We start from the raw sequence: 23,109 nt of genomic DNA, 5'->3' as shown, positions 1-23,109 counted from the left end.
TGTTGTTGTTGTTGTTGTTGTTGTTGTTGTTGTTGTTGTTGTTGTTGTTGTTGTTGTTGTTGTTGTTGTTGTTGTTGTTGTTGTTACTAGTATATTGAATTCTCTGGGCTTCTCGATCAGTTCTCAGATGTTCAGTAACTGATCTTGTGTGCCTTTCCTAACCATGAACACCATTTCCTCTTCTGCTATGTGTGAAGGGAGGAAAAATTTTAATCTGTCAATGAGGATCAATAGGATTCTGCTTTGCATTGAAAATAAGGGCAATGGTTCTCTAATTCTAACAGTCCATTATGTTGCCTTTGTTGTGTAGTGGTATGAATATGGATTCACTTCAATCCTATGGCTATTTTATGGATTTCCATATTAACTGACAAAGTCTATGAATCGCCTCAATTTCAAGAGAGCCATGGCTTTTATTACCACAGGTGTAACACCAATCATGCCAGGAGCTTTCCAATTGCTCAGTTTCTCTCTTTTGGATTTGAGAGCGTTTGTTTCAGTATAGAACAGTATACAATGTAGAATTCCTTTTTAAAAATTGGAGATTTAACACATTGAGCACCAATGCAGACACCAATGACTATTTTTGGACTTCCTCCTAGGCCATGGTAAACATAGGTGTCCGCTAACTCAGATTGATAACGTATGCACTTGTCCACTTGTATACAGAAGCTGACCTCATCGAATATCTGGCAGGTCCACTTTACTTGTAATTGACGCACTAGTCTTTAGAATTATATACATTCAGGTACAATCAATTTTTTTCAAGGGCATGGATGTCTGCTTGCTCAAAGTTGATAATGTATGTTGAGCACCAAACAAAAATGTTGAAATTTTGCTGTGTGGGCCGAAACTTTATTTTTAATCTCTGGTGTTTCAGTATCAATATTCCACCACGCATTTAATGCAAAAGTAAAAATTCTGTGTCAAAAAATAGAATAAAGTAACGCAGACATTGGTGTCTGCTGTGGTCTATTAGGAAACATGTCGGCTCGGGCCAAGGCAGTCATGCAAGCGGACACTAGCATGTGCCCAATAATGTGCTGAATGCATATGGTGGTACCGCAGTCACTACTACTTGACTCCTGCTTCTCATCTGTAAACCAGGAAAGGATGTCAATGATGCACACTAAAATATATCCTTGATAGATGCAGAGACAGTACGCACAGATTGAATTATATCTACATACCTCTCAGTTTTTGCAGTGCGAGTTCTAGTAGCATCCTACTTCACTCCATTATCCAAAACTGTAGGTACAACACTTCTAGTACCACCATACACATTCAGTACATTTTTGGGCATTCACTAATGCCTACTTGCGTGACCGCCTTGGCCCCAGCTGATGTAAGTTTCCCATAAGACCGTAGTGGACATCGGTGTCCATTTTTTTTTTTTTTTTGTTTAATTCTCATTTTGACGTTAACTTTTACTTTTGCATTGAATTGAATGCCTGGTTGAATGTTGCTACTGAAATACTGAAATGTCAGAGAGTAAACGTAAAGTTTCAGCCCACAGAGAAACATTTCAAAAAAATTTGTTTGGCGCTCAACCTGTTAACTCTGATTTTGAAATACTGGTAGTAAGAAAATCATTACAAAGGGATTGTGTATCCTAATTAACATATATTATTCAAAATCCATAATTATGTTTACTTCTTCTTTTAACTTGGAGACTTGATTATTATATAAAATAAACTTTCTTTTTTTTTTTTTGCTAGGGGCTTTACGTCGCACCGACACAGATAGGTCTTATGGCGACGATGGGATAGGAAAGGCCTAGGAGTTGGAAGGAAGCGGCCGTGGCCTTAATTAAGGTACAGCCCCAGCATTTGCCTGGTGTGAAAATGGGAAACCACGGAAAACCATTTTTAGGGCTGCCGATAGTGGGATTCGAACCTACTATCTCCCGGATGCAAGCTCACAGCCGCGCTCCTCTACACGCACGGCCAACTCGCCCGGTATAAAATAAACTAAAACATAGATTCGCACTATGTATCATGGTGTATTGTGAATGTTTTTTTTCTCCTGACTGAACTTCTCCATATAATTCATCATGAACATCCTGTAAATTCAGCTTTTCAGGGCTATCATTTGTAAATAAAATTGAAGAGTTCTTTTAGTTCTTTTGATCAGGAATAAGCTTCTCTAAGTAAGGTCTTTCTGTGATAACTAGGGCTGTTAACAGTGGCGGCGCGTGACTTTCGTCACTGGGGGTTCAACAGAAGGAAAAATCACCCCACCCTCAATATCTCCCCTCCCCCCTGTCACCTGTGCCATGACTAAGTTCAGAGAATGGGCATAACGGTGCACATAATGTGCATGCCTAAAATCTTCCCTGATGAGAACTTGCACCCTGAGTGGTGACCACTCATTACATTTGCTCCATCGTAACCTTGTGAAATGAACTTATCTCTATTATCCACAACTTCCCTCAAAGAAAATTTTAAACACTCTGCTATTGTCTTAGCATCATGACTAGAGGGTAGAGGAAACCCCAGAATCTTTCAACTTGCTCACCGTTGGGAAGAATGATAACAAATTGTGCTGTAGTAGATATATCGGTGGTCTCATCTGCGATTACCGAAATGAAGTGCGCTGTGGTGATTTCTTTTTTTTTCCTCATGACAGATTTCATACATGCACGAAAGCAAATCATTCTGAATGTCTTTTGAGGTGCCTTTGAAAACAGTAGCTTTGGACATGGTCTCTCAATGCAACGTCAATTTCAGAACTAAAATTGACGAGGCCTCGAAATATGCCAGGATTCGATGATTCACTTGTTTCGTCATGCCCATGCAATGCCATCTCAAATGCGCCACAGAACTTTACACAGCACATAATGAATTTTCCATACTTGGTTGTTGTCTCTTTCCACAAACTGCCTGTAAGCACAGTCAAATTACTGACGGTTATCGTGTCTTCCCAGGAGATCGAATTGTAACTGGGCAAGCATATGAGATTTAGAACTTCTGTGTTTCTTTATTTTTTTTTTTTTTTTTTTTTTTTTTTTTTTTTTTTTTTTTTTTTTTTTTTTTTTTTGCAACTTGCTTTACGTCGCACCGACACAGACAGGTCTTATGGCGACAATGGGACAGGAAGGAGCTAGGAGTGGGAAGGAAGCGGCCGTGGCCTTAATTAGGTACAGCCCCAGCATTTGCCTGGTGTGAAAATGGGAAACCACGGAAAACCATCTTCAGGGCTGCCGACAGTGGGGCTAGAACCCACGATCTCCCGAATACTGGATACTGGCCGCAATTAAGCGACTGCAGCTATCGAGCTCGGTATTATTATTATTATTATTATTATTATTATTATTATTATTATTATTATTATTATTATTATTATTATTATTATTATTATTATTATATTTTTTTGGACAAATATCCTATATCTACCACTCCAACTTTGGTCCAAGTCCCTTCACTTTCATCACTCATGAATCATAAAAAAGGAAAACAAATCAACATGTTAGCAATTTTGCACCCATAGATCCACTCGATTCTTTTATACGGTATAAATCCATTCTGAATTTACGCACGATTTCATTACTTTTACTTTTAGGATGCCTCGTTATATCAAGATCAGGCATTGGGCGTCCGGCATCTTTAATCTTAAGTTTACGTGAGAGAGAGAGAGAGAGAATAAAAGTTTGTCTTCTTAAGTATCATTTCACTGTTCAAACTCATTATGTAGCACCTTACCTTTCCCGGGAACAAAAATTATGGATGCAACTACAGTGCACAAAAATACACACACGGAGAAAATATTGTAACTTCTTTATGTCCTAAAAATTAAGTTTCTGAACGGCACATCAGGGCAGAAAAACACTCACATGCTTGCACAGCGTACAATAATATTACAAATTATGATAACTATGAAAAACAGAGTAAACTTTAGGGATGTATGTTCGCATTGTTGGTAACTTAATTTTAAGAACTCCTGTGGCTAGGCAATTAGCGTTTTCTTTGGTATTACATTCCCGCTACTCTTTGCCTCAGTGATTTTTAAGTTAATTTTCTCTCAAAAAAGTAATTATTCCAAAGAAGGCAAATGAACAGATGTTTAGTAAATATTGATGTATTTGGGAAAAGACATCAATTGGAATTTGGCAGTTTAATGTGACTGCTGGCAGTAATGATGCTCTTCAACACTAGCGCTAATTATGTGCACTTTTTTCTGCTATGTAGTTGAATTCCTGTAAGGGCAACAGATGGCAGGCACATACCTACCCCAACACAAGGTCAGTCTAGACAGACCTTGCCCAAACAACCCCCGAACACAACTAGAGAGAGTGGCATATTGCGCATGCGTAAACCATGGATATCTGTTTCTGCAATATCCTAGTCTTGTCTACGTGCCGGCCGATGCTCCCCCGAACCTCGCCATTCCCTTCGCCCAGGTACGGACAGAGAGATTTCCTTCCAAGGGGGTTCATTCCAGACAAGTATCCAGCCACGGAACGTGCGCTGTTCATGTCAACAGAAAGTCAGTACGAGTATATTACGGATAGATGGGCTAAGCAAGAGCTTCGAGATTGACAAGGGAGTTATGAATATTAAGTAGTTGAATAAAATTTGATATAAACTGGAGGTTCATTGCTCCATTGCGCTATACCAGAAACCGCTACTGGCTGTTAAGAACATTTTCATCTGTTTGTCTGTTATGTCAGCATGGGAAATCTGAGTGATCTGATTTAGATGAAATCTGGTATTTATTCTCCTATTAGTAAAAATATAAAGTATATGCTATATTTTGTGTTGATAATCATAACAGAAGAAGAAGGGTCTATAGGAAGGTCATAGTGTCAAAGCTGACAAAATTCAGCTCATTTTAATGGTTTAAACACTAGGAACAAATATTATGTTCATGAGATGTAGAAAACCATGATTTAATGCACTAGAATGAACTGTCTTTGAGTTGCAGAATCCATTGCATAACCGCGCCATTCCCTGCCACTCTTACTGGCATAGTGGCCACACTCAACTGCTTGCTAGTCTACTTCTGTTTGTGGTATGCTCTGGCTATGGAGTCTTTTTTGCTATCAATAGCAAGAAAAGGACTGTGATATACCCAGAAGCTCTAAAATAATACTGTTGCATTGATAAATACCCTTCGAGAGCACTGTCTATCTTAGAGAGAAGTGTGTGCTTAAAATGCAGGTCATCCATGAACGTCAAATAGAAAGACCTGCATCAGATGAGGTGAACATGTCCTTGAACAACCCTGGCAGTGAAAGCTATAGGCTAAGTAAATAAATAAATTAATGAATTAACTTAAATAAATAATAAACTTAAAAGAATAATGTGATTAAGTATTTTCTAGGCCATTGTTGAATGCAAAAGTTTCTTTAGACTATTAAATATGGAAACTCATTCTCTAAGTTCCATTGCTATAGGTCATATGTTGCTCAAAGAACTGAGAATATAGAGACCTTGCACTATTCAATATAGAAGGAGCTATACCAAATTAATGTAGATTTCCAATTGTAGCCCCATTGTACAAAGGAAAGGGTGATAAACATAAAGGATATAGTTACAGAAGTACCAAGATCAATTTCAATGGTTAATAGACACCACAATTGGTCCTTTTCAGGACCAAAGCTGACAGTTGTATCAGTTAACATAGAAGGCATAACATCAAACAAGGAAACCCTGTTACAACAACTTTGCCAAAAACACAGGTGTGACGTTCTCTGTGTTCAAGAAACTCACAGAAGTAGCGAGCAAAGACGACCAAGAGTATTAGGAATGCGTTTGGTAGCCGAGAGACAACATGAAAACTATGGTAGTGCTATATTCACAAGGCCAGAGCTGAACGTAATATCTACCTCATCTACAGACAACAATGATATAGAAATCTTAACAGTGGAGCTGTCAAACTGTATCATAACATCTGTCTATAAACCACCAAGCGTTCCATTCCACTTTACTGATTCAGCTGTAGGGCTAGAGGAGAAGGTTCGTGTCATCGTGGGCGATTTCAACAGCCATAGCTGCTTATGGGGATATAGAAAAGACAATGAAGACAGCAAAGCTGTGATTACATGGTCAGAATCTAGTCAACTGTCCTTAATACATGACAGTAAACTTCCCGCTTCTTTCAACAGTCGTCGATGGAGACGTGGATACAACCCAGATCTCATCTTTGTCAGCGATGCTATATCACAGCAGTGTGTGAAGTCTGTCTGCGAACCTATACCCAACACATAACATAGACCCATTATGTGCCAAGTTCTCTCAGCAGTTCATCCACAATCTGTGCCATTCAGAAGGTGGTACAACTTTAAGAAAGCTGACTGGATGAAATACACAAAGCGCTTAGATGAAATGGTAGCAGACATTGAACCTGTTCCGGAGGTATACGATGTGTTCATCGATGCCGTGCAAGAATGCTCTCGCACATCAATCCCAAGAGGCTGTAGGTCTCAGTACATACAGGGTCTAGACGCCAGTACAGTAGATAAATTAAATGAGTACCTACTGCTCTATGAAGAAAATCCCTTCAGTGAAGACACTATTCAGGCTGGTCAACAACTAATCCAGTCCATGGGCGAAATAAAGAGAGAACGTTGGGTTAAGCTGACGGAAGAACTAGACATGGCAAGAAACAGCAGAGAAGCTTGGAAGCTACTTAGACGTCTGAACAATGATCCCACGAAAAGTCCTCTACATAGCAACATTACTTCCAACCAGATAGCTCATCAGCTCCTAATAAATGGCAAAACAGATAAGCGAAAAAGACCACCAAAACTTCAAAGAAATATCGAACAAGAAACATCCAGTCTGTCCAATCCCTTCACTATGAATGAGCTGGAAAACGCCAGAAAAATGAGCAAAACTGGCAAGGCAGCTGGTCTAGATGACATGCGTATGGAGCAGATACAGCACTTTGGGAATACTACCAAACAATGGATCCTACAGCTTTTCAATAACTGTCTGGAACGATGTCAAATCCCTAAAATCTGGAGGAAGACTAAGGTGGTTGCAATCCTGAAACCTGGTAAACAGCCTACGGATCTGAAGAATTTCAGACCAATATCACTCCTGTGCCATCTATATAAAATTTTTGAAAGAATACTTCTGAACCGTATAACACCAGTGGTCGAACCTTTTCTAATCCCAGAGCAGGCTGGATTTAGACCAGGAAGGAACTGCTGTACACAGATCCTTAATCTGACACAGCACATAGAAGATGGATTTCAACGTGATGATATTACTGGAGTGGCTTTTGTTGATCTCTCTTCAGCATATGATACTGTACAACACCAGATAGTTCTAAGGAAGTTTTACCATCTTACTATGGATTTCAGGCTCACAATGATTATTGCCACGTTGTTGCAGAACCGACACTTCTTCGTTGAATTTCAAGGACAGCGGAGTAGATGGAGAATACAGAAGAACGGTCTCCCACAAGGCAGTGTCCTAGCACCAATGCTATTTATCATATATACCAACGACCAACCTCTTCCAACTCACACAAGGAGCTTTCTGTATGCAGATGACCTGGCCCTGGCAACTCAGAGTAAAAACTTTGAGCAAGTGGAACAAAACCTTACTGGTGCTTTGAAGATGCTCTCAGATTATGAGGAAAATCACCTCAAGCCAAACCCATCGAAAACTAGTGTGTGCGCCTTTCATTTAAAGAACTAAGAAGCCCTGCGGAAGCTGCTTGTGAAATGGAAAGGAATGGAGCTGGAACATAGCAATACTCCAGTTTACCTTGGTGTTACCCTGGATCGTTCACTGACCTTCACCACACACTGCACCAAACTCAAGGCAAAAGTGTCATCACGAAACTGCCTACTGCGTAAGGTACCTGGTTCTGGATGGGGTGCCCACCCCCAGACAGTAAGGACAACTGCCCTAGCACTCTGCTACTCTGCTGCTGAATATGCTAGTCCCATGTGGTATAAATCAGCTCACGCAAAGAAAGTCGACATTGCCTTAAATGAAACCTGCAGACTAATTACAGGCTGATTAAAACCAACACCCATACAGAAGTTGTATTCACTTGCAGGTATAGCCCCACCTGATATTAGACGTGAGGTGGCCGCTAATATCGAGAGACAAAAGGTTTGCAGCATCTCAGCCCACCCCCTTCATGAACATCAGCCACCTCCAGCTCGACTGAAATCCAGGAAGAGTTTTCTACAGTCTTCTGCTCCACTTGATTCTGACCCAAAAAAAAGGCCAGGGTTAAGCTATGGAAACAAAGGTACCTAGATCATCCGGAACGTGTTGAAATTGAAGAGAAGTTGCCACCTGGTCACGAAGAGGGATGGTGTATACGGAAGTCATTAAACAGACTGCGGACCGGCGTTGCAAGATCTAAGGACAATCTTGTGAAATGGGGCATTGTGCATGGTGGGGACTCATTATGCGAATGTGGAGAGGAACAGACTTCTACGCACCTCTTGCACTGTCATCTATGCCCAGTCATGTACAGGGTTGGAATTGGCACTGGCCGGAAACAATGCCATCAATGTAGCCAAATACTGGTCACAACTTGTGTAAATAATGTATATATAGTGTAGATACTTTCATGTAATACTTCCTTTCTCCTTTTTTTATTTTTTTACAATTAATTTGTTCATATGTCTTTCATTTTGTGTAATTAACGTACTTCATATTTTTATTATTTAATTTTTTTAATTGTATTTGAATTGATTTCTTATATATTGGTACCTCTGACACGAATAAAAAAAAAAGAAACAGGCCAGTCAGCTTGACATTGCTTGCAAGCTCTAGAAAAGCATTCTTTCTGATTATATTAGACACTTTTGCAAAATTACTAACTGGTTTGATAGAAGTCCTATATTCACGATACTACTAATTACAGCCAATCAAAATCATTACTTCTTTCTTACTATAACTTTGACGTGTGGTGCTTGTTAGCTCTAAACAAGCATTCTTTCTGATTATACCAGACATGTTTGAATAATAACTACTGGTTAATAGAAGTCTTGTATTCACAATACACTCAACTCTCGATTTACCATAATTGGATCAACCACATTACAGCTTAACTGCGATATCAAAAACACTAAAAATGCACGAGTGTTAGGAGTTACAGTAATACAGGATTACAAAGGACTGGGATAATATTGCCAAGTCGTAATAGTAGTAGGGGTAGCGCGATGAAGTTATTTGTAGCTGGTTTGTCACCTGCTCTACTCCTCACCTTCTCTACTCCACACCACCCCACTCTCAATCAGTCTTTTTTTTTTTTTCAATGCAGTTCAGTTTGCAAACAATGGCAACCAAACAGAAGCGTGTCGTTTTGACGATTCAACAGAAATTGGATATTGTACAAAATATAGAATGAGGTTCTACCGTTAAACAGGCGTGTGTCCAATATAACGTTGGTGATTCTATCATGCGGGATATTTTATGCAACAAAGACAAACTTCAATCATTTGCTTGTTTGTCTGATGCAAACAGTGGTATGGCAAACTGAAAAACTATGAAAAAAATCTCTGTTTGAGGAGGTTAACAATGCATGTTGGGAGTGGTTTTCACAACAGTGAGTTCAAGGGACAAATCAAAGATTTTCTTCGAAGCTGTTAGAATGGAGGGTGATTTCGAAGCATCATCCGGATGGTTTACATGCTTTAAACAGGGACATAGCATCCATGATGACAGTGTAAAAGGCAAGTTGTTAAGTGGAAATACAGAAGCTACTCATCAGTTCAATTCGGATTTTGAAAAATTTGTTCTGGATGAGGGTTTGGTGCCAGAACAAATTTACAATGCGGATGAGTCTGGCCTGTATTGGAAATGCCCACCAAGTTGAACACTTGCTTTCAAACAGGAGCGCTGTGCACCAGGCTATAAAGCATCTAAAGAAAGGATGACGATTATGACCTGCACAAACGCAACGGGTACTCATAAATACCTTTACTCATCACTGAAAAAGCTAAAAAAACCTCACTCTTTCAAATTTACAGAGGCCAAAATATTGCCTCTTGTGTACAAGAACCAAAAGTCTGCTTGGAAGAACAGTGAGACTTTTAAACTGTGGTTTGACAATAACTTTGTCCCCAAAGTTCGTAAATATTTAAAGTCAACTGGACTCTCGGAAACAGCTGTTCTTCTGATAGATAATGCACCTTCACACCCAAATCAAACCATTTTAAAATCAGCAGATGGCAACATTAATGCAAAATTTTTGCCTCCCAGTGTCACTGCAGTAAACCAGCCTATGGACCAGGGAGTAATATCTGCACTTAAAAGAAATTATTGGTCATCTCTTCTTCAAAAGAGGATTAAAGAGGGCAATGATCTCAAAACTTTTTGGAAATAATTTACTTTCGAAAGAATTTACAATTCCTGATGCTATTTATGAGATTCATTCAGCTTGGAAAGAAACAAAACCATTGACAACTGTGCAGTCTTGCAGTAATCATCCCAGATATTTCTGATTTGCTGAAGCTACAGAGACTGAAGCCATAAAAACTGTCCCAGTTGGAGAGGAAGTTGACGAAGACAATATTTGTCAGTGGTTCGATTGTGACCAGAACGACCAAGGCTATGAAAAGCTGACAGACAAACAGATTGTTGACGAAGTAAAGGGCAGGGAGGGAGCAGGAAGTAAAAGTGATAAGGAGGGAGGAACAGCTGCTCGCACCACACAAGCACAACAAACATTTACGCATGGGGCTGCCTTGGCAAATGTCGAGTCATTGCTAGAGTACATTGAGGGCCAGGATGATGCTCTCATCACCGAAAAACTTATTTTGAGAAACATGAAAAGCAAAATAAAGAAAAATTGTTTCTTGGCACAAAAGCGGAAAACTATGACTGATTATTTTCAGAAACAGTAAAGTTAGGTAGTCTGAATATTTTTCTCTGCCTTATTAGTTTCAACAAAAGGTGCTGTTTATTTTTCCATTTATTAATTGTGCTACTGCAACGTATTCGATAAGTTAATAAAAAACAATACAGTAGTATCATTTATTATCATTTTAACTGTATTTTCAGTACACCTGTTTTATTTTTAACTTTTTGGGGGTTAACCACAATTTTATTTATCCAGGAAGACTTAACCATACATTAACCCAGTTAATCAAGAACTGAGTGTACTACCATTTAAGCCAATCCAAATCATTACTTATATTCTTTATTACCACACCTTTACTTTCCTCAATTTATTTTCTCAAAATTAATTAATTATATTTCAACCTACTTTTTTATTTTTCAGAATTGCCACTTGAACATGTGTCCTACTTGTCCCATCCCATACACTTAAATATTTGTCTCTATTACTAATTTAATTTTCCTACTTCTTATTTAATTATTGTTGTCCTTCTTTCAGCTTGCGGAAAGTTAAAATGGACCAACGAAAACTTATGGATAATGCAAACACCATTACGGATATGGCTAAGGTAAGTGTAGGATTCTGAAAGAAACAACCTGGTTTTTTTCTTTGTTTTTTGTTCTTTTAACTGGAGATGTCACACTTCCAGATTCTAGCTTAATTCAGTTATAATCCAAACTTCCTAGATATGAAATAAAATGTTTCAAAAATATTTTTCATATTCAAATGTGTTATGAAATCCCTAGATTTCTAGACTCATACTGTAGGTGCAAAAGGATGTTCAGATTGTTAACAGAGATTTAGCATCAAAAATAAAAACTTTATTACTCTTACCAATAGCTTCAGACAGAAAAATTCAGACAGAAAAGAAAGAACACTTGTTGGCAATATTATTATTTAAAATTTATTCTAAAATATTCAGGATGATATTAACCTGAATTCTTTGATGACAGTTTAAAATGAGTGTTTTGTAAGCTCTTTTACTAATTGTGTTAGTAGTGTATTATTATGTAATATGTAGGTCAGGTATTAAGATATATATATTAAGAGCTCAGATGGAAAGCCACTTCTAGGGAAAGAAGATAAAGCAGAAAGATGGCAGGAGCATATCCAACAGTTGTATCAAGGTAAAATTTGGTTCTGGAACATGAAGAGGCTGTTGATGCTGATGAAATGGGAGACCCAATTTTGAGGTCAGAGTTTGATAGAGCTGTGAGTGACCTAAATAAGAACAAGACACCTGGAATTGATGACATTCCCTATGAACTACTGACTGCCTTAGGAGAAACCAGCATGGCAAGGTTATTTCATTTAGTGTGCAAGATGTATGAGACAGGAGAAGTCCCATCCGATTTTCGGTTGAATCTTGTTATACCTATTCCCAAGAAAGCCGGGGCTGACAGGTGTGAAAATTACCACACCATTAGTTTAGTATCTCATGCCTGCAAAATTTTAACACGTATTATTTACAGAAGAATGGAAAAACAAGTTGAAGCTGAGTTGGGAGAAGATCAATTTGGCTTCAGAAGAAATGTAGGAACACGTGAAGCAATCCTGACTTTACGTCTGATCGTAGAGGATCGAATCAAGAAGGACAAGCCCACGTACATGGCATTCGTAGATCTAGAAAAGGCATTCAATAATGTTGATTGGACCAAGCTATTTAAGATTCTGAAGATGATAGGGATCAGATACCGAGAACGAAGAATTATCTACAATCTGTATAAAAATCAGTCTGCAGTGATAAGAATCGAGGGCTTTGAAAAAGAAGCAGCAATCCAGAAAGGAGTGATGCAAGGCTGCAGTTTGTCCCCCTCTCCTTTTCAATGTTTACATAGAACAGGCAGTAAAGGAAATCAAAGAGAAATTTGGAAAGAGAATCACAGTCCAAGGAGAAGAAATCAAAACCTGAATTCTATGTATGCATCTGTTCACTGTGTGCATATGTTGTTGGTTTAAACTTATATTCTAGTTCAGCATAATTCGTGTGCCATATATATATATATATATATATATATGTACTACTTCAATATGTTATATCATTATTAACAAAGTATGTTTTGTGCCAAAACTGTGGGTGATACAATATTTTCAGTGTCATCTTTGAATTCAGGAATTCTTATCACTGCAGACTGATTTTTATACAGATTGTAGATAATTCTTCGTTCTCGGTATCTGATCCCTATCATCTTCAGAATCTTAAATAGCTTGGTCCAATCAACATATATAATGTACACCTGCTTTTGTGAAAAAAGGTTTTTCCCTGTTGCATAGTGTTAATCATAGCAGTTTTGACATCTGTTGGTTATAAAGTAATGCGTAACCATTAGTATCCCCACTGTATAACACTCCGGTCTGAAGTCGAAGCAAGTCTCTCAGTGAATGTTTCCAGAGCAAGTAAGCAAGTAAAGGCCGGAGTGAGAATGAGAATGTGACACTGCGCACACAACATGTCAAGGTACCATTCATATCACTGGAAGTAATTGTTCAGTTGATGTACTTAATCAATACTTCATTATTTTCACATAATAGTAACGAATGCCTTCGAATACAGTCTATAAAATACACCACAAATTTCTAATTGGTTATCTATTATCAAAACATCCTCTAGCATAATTAGCATGCCATTTATTAATTATGAAATTCATATGATTAGTTTAATATAGGTGGAGTTGAAATATCACTTTCAGTGTTCTCATGAATTAAAATGCACATTTCCACTACTGCATAAGCAGAATATAGCTGAATGTTGGGTTTTTGTCATTGATATCACTGTTATAAGTCCCCTAAAGTGTCTAAAAATAGTCACAAGAAAAACAAAACATAATGGCTTGCCACGTCAACGCAACATGTGCATGCACAAAACTAACTAAGGCAGAGATATAACACTTGAAATATTCAAAGCATTTCATTTGCACAAAAGCAAACTGTCACAATATATAGATTGTGAGTGACAGACAAATAAGTCTTAAGCCAGAAAATGCTGAAACAATAACGATGGTAGTTTTTGTATGAGTAGACAAAGTATCCATACTGTTTAGTACAGTGAGTTTCTCTCATTAGTTGGCCAGCAGGTGAGTCCAGCTTATCTGCCTCCTGTTGACTCATCACTTCCTGCTCCACAGCATAGCAACAAGGACAACACTTCACTCAATTTCTCTGTGCATGACATGAGATAACTGGAAAGAAATAGAGTTAGAAATGGCTGTGGAAGTAAGGAGAAATTGAAGGAAATTACTAGAAAATTGAATCTAGCAAAGAAGGCAGCTAAGGATAACATGATGGCAAGCATAATTGGCAGTCATACAAATTTTAGTGAAAAACGGAAGGGTATGTATAGGTATTTTAATGCAAAAACAGGTTCCAAGAAGGACATTGCAGGAATAATTAATGAACAAGGGGAGTGTATTTGTGAGGATCTTTAAAAGGCAGAAGTATTCAGTCAGCAGTATGTAAAGATTGTTGGTTACAAGGATAATGTCGAGATAGAGGAGGAGACTAAGGCCAAAGAAGTAATAAAATTTACATATGATAACAATGACATTTACAATAAGATACAAAGGTTGAAAACTAGAAAAGCAGCTGGCATTGATCAGATTTCTGGGGATATACTAAAGACAATGGGTTGGGATATAGTACCATAACTGAAGTACTTATTTGATTATTGTTTGGTCGGTGGAGCTATACCAGATGAATGGAGAGTTGCTATAGTAGCCCCTGTGTATAAAGGAAAGGGTGATAGACATAAAGCTGAAAATTACAGGCCAGTAAGTTTGACATGCATTGTATGTAAGCTTTGGGAAGGCATTCTTTCTGATTATATTTGACATGTTTGTGAAATTAATAACTGGTTCGATAGAAGGCAGTTCGGTTTTAGGAAAGGTTATTCCACTGAAGCTCAACTTGTAGGATTCCAGCAAGATATAGCAGATATCTTGGATTCTGGAGGTCAAATGGACTGTATCGCGATTGACCTGTCTAAAGCATTTGATAGGGTGAATCATGGGAGACTACTGGCAAAAATGAGTGCAATTGGACTAGACAAAAGAGTGACTGAATGGGTTGCTATATTTCTAGAAAATAGATCTCAGAGAATTAGAGTAGGTGAAGCTTTATCTGACCCTGTAATAATTAAGAGGGGAATACCTCAAGGCAGTATTATCGAACCTTTATGTTTTCTTATACATATATATATATATATATATATTATATATATATGAGTAAAGGAGTGGAATCGGAGGTAAGGCTTTTTGCGAATGATGTTATTCTCTATAGATTGATAAATAAGTTACAAGATTGTGAGCAACTGCAACGTGACCTCGAAAATGTTGTGTGATGGACAGCAGGCAATGGTATGTTGATAAACGGGGTTAAAAGTCAGGTTGTGAGTTTCACAAATAGGAAAAGTCCTCTCAGTTTTAATTACTGCATTGATGGGGTGAAAGTTCCTTTTGGGGATCATTATAAGTATCTAGGTGTTAATATAAGGAAAGATCTTCATTGGGGTAATCACAGAAATGGGATTGTAAATAAAGGGTACAGATCTCTGCACATGGTTATGAGGGTGTTTAGGGGTTGTAGTAAGGATGTAAAGGACAGTGCATATAAGTCTCTGGTAATACCCCAAGTAGAGTATGGTTCCAGTGTATGGGACCCTCACCAGGATTACCTGATTCAAGAACTGGAAAAAATCCAAAGAAAAGCAGCTCTATTTGTTCTGGGTGATTTCTGACAAAAGAGTAGCGTTACAAAAATGTTGCAATGTTTGGGTTGGGAAGAATTGAGAGAAAGAAGAAGAGCTGCTCGACTAAGTGGTATGTTCCGAGCTGTCAGCGGAGAGAAGGCGTGGAATGACATTAGTAGACGAATAAGTTTGAATGGCGTTTATAAAAGTAGGAAAGATCACAATATGAAGATAAAGTTGGAATTCAAGAGGACAAACTGGGGCAAATATTCATTTATAGGAAGGGGAGTTAGGGATTGGAATAACTTACCAAGGGAGATGTTCAATAAATTTCCAATTTCTTTGAAATCATTTAGGAAAAGGCTAGAAAAGCAACAGATAGGGAAATTTCCACCTGGGCGACTGCCCTAAATGCAGATCAGTATTGATTGATTGATTGATTGAATTAAAATTAAATAAGAATTAAGAAAATTAGTAATTAAGATCTAAGAAAATAAGCTCATACCTTATTCAATTTTAATTCAAATTTAACATTTTCGTAGCCTGCGACACTGAGCTCTTCGAAACCCCAGCTTCTTGTCCAAGTCATCTTAGGGATTTTGTAGGCATATGTTCTAATCTTTCTGCGATTTCATTTACTTTCTCTCCGTTAAGTACACATGTGTTAACACTTCATCTCTTATCGAGTAAAGAACCAGTTCCTCTCAATTTGTTTATGAATTTCCGCACTGTCTCTCTATGTGGAGAGCGTACACCTGGAAATTGTATTACAAATCGCCCAATGACTTCCCTGCCTAGTACATCTATAAGGCTTTGATACCTAATAAGGATGTAGTGGCACATAAAGCAAATAATATTAATGAGAATGTAGAAAATTCTGTTGCTTTACAGCCTCTGTAGGAAATGACAAAATGTGAAACATACATTTTGAACCAGGTGATGGTGTTGATCAGATCATGTGTTTCTCTGTAATTGAGCTTTTGGTGACTGCCATTGTTCTTCTCTTCATATACACCATGGACTACATGATCTTCTTTCTTATATTGAGATCACTGGTGGTGATAAGATAATACCCTATCCACTACCGTGTATACACGTGGAGGTATTATGAGAATTATACCCGAAGTAACACTTCATAACTCAAGAACAGTTGGAGTAATAGATCAACACTTAATACACGTTCTAAGCATGGACCTGAACTGCGGAGTGCAGGCATTCCCGTGCTGTCGCTGCACTGTGTAACGGAAAGTTACTTCATGAAACTTAATGATTATGTTCAATCAATCAATCAATCAATCAATCAATCAATCAATCAAGCAAGCAAGCAAGCAATCAATCAAACAATCAATCAATTACTAATGATCTGCATTTAGGGCAGTCACCCAGGTGGCAGATTATTTATTCCTATATTTAGTTTAAATTGCAAATGTGATGATTTTCATTAATTTTTCTGTTTGTTATTAATTACTATAGTAAACTTGAAATATTTACCTTAATATAAATAGATATTATATTATTCACTTATTATTTAATAACACCAATAACTCTGAATTTCCTCATTTAAAAAAACAGAATTTAAAAGAACACCAAAAATTCTGGCCTCTAACTTTACCTTTGACATAACTGTTCCATCATCATCATCATCATCATCTGTTTACCCTCCAGGTTCGGTTTTTCCCTCGGACTTAGCGAGGGATCCCACCTCTACCGCCGCAAGGGCAGTGTCCTGGAGCTTCAGACTCTTGGTCGAGGGATACAACTGGGGAGTATGACCAGTACCTCGCCCAGGCGGCCTCACCTGCTATGCTGAACAGGGGCCTTGTGGAGGGATGGGAAGATTGGAAGGGATAGGCAAGGAAGAGGGAAGGAAGCGGCCGTGGCCTTAAGTTAGGTACCATCCCGGCATTCGCCTGGAGGAGAAGTGGGAAACCACGGAAAACCACTTCCAGGATGGCTGAGGTGGGAATCGAACCCACCTCTACTCAGTTGACCTCCCGAGGCTGAGTGGACCCCGTTCCAGCCCTCGTACCACTTTTCAAATTTCGTGGCAGAGCCGGGAATCGAACCCGGGCCTCCGGGGGTGGCAGCTAATCACGCTAACCACTACACCACAGAGGCGGACCATAACTGTTCCAAAGCCACATATATCTATCGATCCATCATCATCCTGAATTTGTTGTCCTAAAAAGGGATGAGTAGCTTTATGAGCAGCTGCTTTCACTTTTGCTCAGATGTCTTTGAATGAAGCAATGGATGCTGTGATGTCAGCCTCCATCTCTTTATAGTGTAGCCATTGTATTCTCACAGGTCCTGTATGTATTCAAGGTTTAGTTCCATGATATGTAACTTGCAGATGACTAGTCACTACTGTGCTGTGACTGTTTGGCTTGTTGCAACTTTTGTACCTAGACAACTATGAGGCTTTGATACCTAAATGAGAACATAGTAGGACATAAAGCAAATAGCATTAATGAGAATGTAGAAAATTCTGTTGCCTTACAGCCTCGTATGTCTCCCCACATACAATGTAGTCCCCTTTCGAAAAGCGTCCTCCTCTCCTAAATACCATTAATTCTGTCTTCTTTAGATTCATCCTTAGCTCGTTGTCATCCGCCCATTGTGTGATAAGCTCCATTCCATTTTGCATTTTGAACCAGGTGATGGTGTTGATCAGATCATGTGTTTCTCTGTAATTGAGGTTTCGGTGACTGTCATTGTTCTTCTCTTCATATACACAATGGACTATATGATCTTCCTTCTTATACTGAGATCACTGGTGGTGATAATATAATCTTTAATTTTGTTGTTTTCTTGTGTGCTATGCTGGTGTAAATTTTCACCTCAATATGGGACTTTACTATTCGACCATGAGGTATTGTAAACTTCTCATTTGTAAACTTCACATGACTATGTTTTCAAATAGTTGCACTTGATCATTATCGATAAGAGAGAAGTGTATCTCTAATTCCTTTCACTTATATGTTGTTGAAATTGATGTATTCACAAAGACGATAGTATGCCAGAGTTTTCTGTAGAGGCATTTGCAGTCTTAAATCCTCTATCAAGAAGGTTTCCCAGGCTAAAACATATATGTACCAGGATTGGGTCAATTTAGATACCCCTAGAACCCTCTTAAGGTACCTCGGTTTCATGCTTTCCAGTTCTTGTAGCTGTTTACGTGATAGATACTCCCATGTTACTTCTAATCCATATGTGAGCGTTGGTAGCACTGTGACTTGGAAAAGTTTCATGGCCATCTCCAGTGACATTCTTTGCAGATGTTTGATGTTACTTATGCTTCTAAGTGCAGCAGCTAGTCTCTTCTTTATGTGTACTGAGAAAGTCGTCCCAGAGACCTGTAGTGTGATCCCTAGATATATGAACTGTTTTTTTGGTGTTAATGCATGTCTCCCCACATAGAATGTAGTCCCCTTTCGATAAGCATCCTCCTCTTCTAAATACCATTAATTCTGTCTTCTTTAGATTCATCCTTAGCTCGTTGTCATCTGCCCATTGTGTGATAAGCTCCATTCCATTTTGCAAGTCTTTTATGTTATCAGAGACTAGTGCCATATCTTCTGCATATATGTATATGTTTACATTTTGTGCTCCCTCTTTGATTTTTGTAGGCAGATCCTGGTCAGCGCATTGAACAATAAAGGGCTCAACGGGTCCCCTTGTAGCACTCCGGTAGTTTGATCTATCCAGGCTAATTGGGATACCCCGTCACTGATTTGCACTTGGTTTGCCGCTAGTATGTTAGCTATCAAATTCTTCACATCTGAGTGTCCCACGAGGCTTTCCAGTTTCTTGATTAATTTTCTTATACTGACAGTGTCAAAGGCTTTGGTGTAATCAATGAAGATTACATACTTCTTCCTGTGGGCTTGTGTTCTTTCTTGTATGTCCTTTAGCAAACAGCTCACTGCTATCAGGGTGGATCTCACTTTCCGCAATCCAAATTGTTCATCAGTGCTAATAGTTTGGTGAGTATTTTAAATGCCACCAATTCCAGGGCTATACCTCTGTAAGATTCTGGTTTGCTCATGTCCCCTTGTCCTTTATACAGCAGCTTTATGACTGCCTTCCGCCATGCATTGGATATGTTACCGGATTCCATGCACTTGTTCATTAGCATTGTCCAGTCGAGTTATGAGATGTAATGAACGATGTGATGTATGATAGTAAGAACGGAGATGTTGAAACCTGGTGCCAGCACATAGCCTGCTTCTGTCGAATAGCACCAAGGGGTCTGCCCAATGCTTTACAACCCCATCAACAGACAAATCACCACCAACAGTGTCATATGCCCTCACACCATATGAGCACTGTGGAGAGGTTTGGAATTTAATCCCGTACCCTGCCGGCTAACATCCTGATGGTGAAATATTTTTCAACCAACGGGACTTGAACCGGCTAACCATGGTGTCAGATCGTATAAACTTCCTACGTTAAAAAATGTGAAGTCTATATGGTCTGAACAGTGGTTATTTCCTTAATATTCTGTTTTCTTTTCTGGAAATATATGACTTGAAAGAAAATATCTACTGTATATTACAGGAAAGAATATGTGTGTGGCTCATGTTTTGACTGAAGAGAAATTACACTTTCCTTTCCATTAGACATAATGCTATTACAGTAACTTGGTCCAGAATTTCAATTGCCTTATGTAATCTCAAAATTTTGGAATTATCATTTAGTGTCTGATTAGTTCTAATCCTAATACATGATAATACTATATTACAATATGATTTATCAGATTGAACTCTAAAATATTTTTATGACTGTAACATGTTCCAGACTCAAAACACAGTTTATGAGATCGTGTCGGATATGAGCAGTCGACAGGATGCATTAGAGGAGAGGTTATCAAGTGTAGAAGACAAATTAGCAACAATACAAGAACAGTTAGATATGCTTCCTGATGTGCTTTCAAGATGCTTAGCCCAGCATACTGAGAGAGCAGACCAGAGAAGAAACTTCTTGCACCCTGATACAGCTGCTATTTTGCAGCCACCAGCAACACCAGCTCCTGTATCTACAACAATGCACCATCCACTCTTAGCTGGAACAAGCCCTCTTGCCATCCCACACTCACGTAGTGTGCCCAATCCATGGCCTCCAAGTCCAATACTGCCACCAATCAGCAGCAGGACACCTCACCTGGTGCCTGAAACTAGACCAACAACAACATCTAGCTGAAGAATACAATGTGTGGAGGCAAATCTGTCAAGTGTGTGGAATTGTGATAGAAGAACCTCCTTCTCAGGAGTAAGTTGTGACAAAGACAGGGAGTTCGTGTAACTGGCATCAACTATTGAATTAAAAATAGCAAGCTATTTATTGCTTTATTTAAAGCAAGAACAAGGCTGTGGGAATGACTTTCAGCATGTTTATAATATTCCACATGTCCAAAATAGAAATATCTGTCTTCCCTGACATACAACAGGGGTATAAAACTACACAAACTGCCTTAAAAATAAAGAATATTCACAATAACGAAAGCTGACTGTGAACTGGAAAGTAATAGTAATATAATAAAGGATGATTTCATATTATACAGATCCCTTGTATTCAATTTTTGTGTAACTTAATATACTAAATTGTTACTCTTAATTTTGGAATCTGATTATTAGTATCTTTTCAATATCAATATTAGAAACATACTGGTAAGTCTCTTCATGGCCTTCAAATAAATGTAGACTTGATCTCCAGGAAATATTTAACAGCAGTCAGTTTAAACTGTTTATTCTGTTACTCTCTAAATGGTGCTTAAGTTAGGTGCACACCTCATCTTCACTACCCCAAGAAACATTGTTGTACAAACTGCATACTGATATTTTAAGACAAAATGAGCCCTTTCACATGTTATCTATGACTATGAATATTTATATATTCCTCAGAAACAAGTGTTATCTTTGGTATCACATGTTTCAATATCACTTATAACACTGAGGCTTTTGTAGTATTGTATGCTGGAGCCAACTTAAAATAAGCTGGCTATAAGGTACTCTCCTCTTATTAAGACCTAGATTAGTAGTCATACGCAGGATGTTTATGAATCTTATTGGAACTGGAACATGTTTTTGTATATATGTTCTGGAAAGCAAATTTTATTTAGTGATGTCTTTCATTTGGAAACATGATATAATTTGTTACATTTCAGACATACTATATATCACAGGACAGTTTGTAATATGTTTAACTTTTCTGTTTTATTACAGGATGTGCTCTTTGAGTTACATATATTGACATGTACCTATGTTGTAGAGGAGGAGAACATCTAGATCATCTTTCACAATGCATATACATGAAGTATGGTTTGAATGCAGGTTATATGCAATAGAAATCTCCTCTTAGCACAGTGGAGTAATTTATTGACAGAAATACCTAAATGATGGTAGTAAATGAGGAATTATTTTTGCTTTCCTCTCTTATACAATAGAATAGTTTATATAAGTCCATACTGCACAATCATAGCATATGAAAGATAATATCCCACCCCAGTGTATATGTGATGCCAAAGAATTCACTGAACACTTGTCTTCTGACTGTTGTTGGTAATTTATAAAGAGATGTTTAAAGAAAGGGAATGTTATATTTTAAATAGTGCTTCTAAATGAGTATTAGAGGAATTTATTGTAACTTTTTAGTTTGTTTGTAGTAAAATTTTTATAAATTTTCTTGTATTTCATGAATTTAATACATGAATACATTCGTATACACAAAGTTTTTTTAGTTCACTCCTTCTTCCAATACTGTAATTCTCTAAATAACTTGCTATTATTAATTGAGGAGTGTGGCATTTTACTCAACTCCAATAGGTAGAAACTACATAGAGGCCTTGGATTCATGACTTCACACTGCAAACTGTTTTGAAGATGATGTAGTTCATCTTCAGTAGTGTTGTCTCATTCAGTCTTTCAACAGTATTCATTTAGCAGCTGCCGTCCAACGTTCATGCGACGACCAAAGCAGATGGCTGCCAGAATGGAATACGTCTTTCTTTCTCTTGCCTTCTACTGGTCTGCAGAAAGTCCTTGGAAAGAGTGAGATGGTAAACTGTAAATATATATGCATGCAACATGACCCAATAGTGCTCACGTATTTAAAATAAACTTATTTATGACATCTTTGATATCTCCTAACAAACTTTCTCAGTTGTCATAACTTCCTCTTTAATATAGCTGATGCCACCATGGCACAAAGTAAGGAAACTTGTTTGTACCACCAACAACTATTTTATACTGATTGTGTCTGGTACTAAGCAATGTATAACAGGAGATCATATTACTGTAGTTTCAAATTACAGAAATATCGTGTCTAAAAATCAGGTGAAGTATTCTTTCAGACAAATGCATTATTTTAGTACCTATAAGGAATACAGAATTCAGTGTCTGCTACCACAAGAGGACCAAACTTACAGAAATAGGAATATTTGCAAACATGGTGATATATGAATGAATATTGAATTTTCACGACCGCATTGTAATCGAAACCGATTTTCAACCTATTAGGTCGTGTTACGTACATTTAGTACGTGTTGAAGAGATGTTAAGTACAGAACAAAAATGGCCAACCAGACACCAGTGGGATCCAAACCCACAACC

The 23,109-nt window shown here is 38.0% G+C and overlaps 1 protein-coding gene across 1 annotated transcript in view; it reads left to right on the top strand.

Annotated features, from left to right (window-relative positions):
• LOC136858773 (small conductance calcium-activated potassium channel protein) overlaps nt 1-22,216 on the top strand; it is a 165,587-nt gene extending 143,371 nt beyond the window's left edge. Inside the window, exons 7-8 of the mRNA XM_068225743.1 lie at nt 11,314-11,383; nt 20,300-22,216. Coding sequence (XP_068081844.1) covers nt 11,314-11,383; nt 20,300-20,701 — 472 coding nt within the window. The 3' untranslated portion in view covers nt 20,702-22,216. The remainder of the gene's footprint in view (nt 1-11,313; nt 11,384-20,299) is intronic.
• Nucleotides 22,217-23,109: the final 893 nt, after the last annotated feature.

The sequence above is a fragment of the Anabrus simplex genome, chromosome 1, assembly GCF_040414725.1.
Source record: "Anabrus simplex isolate iqAnaSimp1 chromosome 1, ASM4041472v1, whole genome shotgun sequence".
In the NCBI taxonomy this organism is placed as follows: Eukaryota; Metazoa; Arthropoda; class Insecta; order Orthoptera; family Tettigoniidae; genus Anabrus; species Anabrus simplex.
This window is presented reverse-complemented; position numbering and strand designations above follow the sequence as displayed.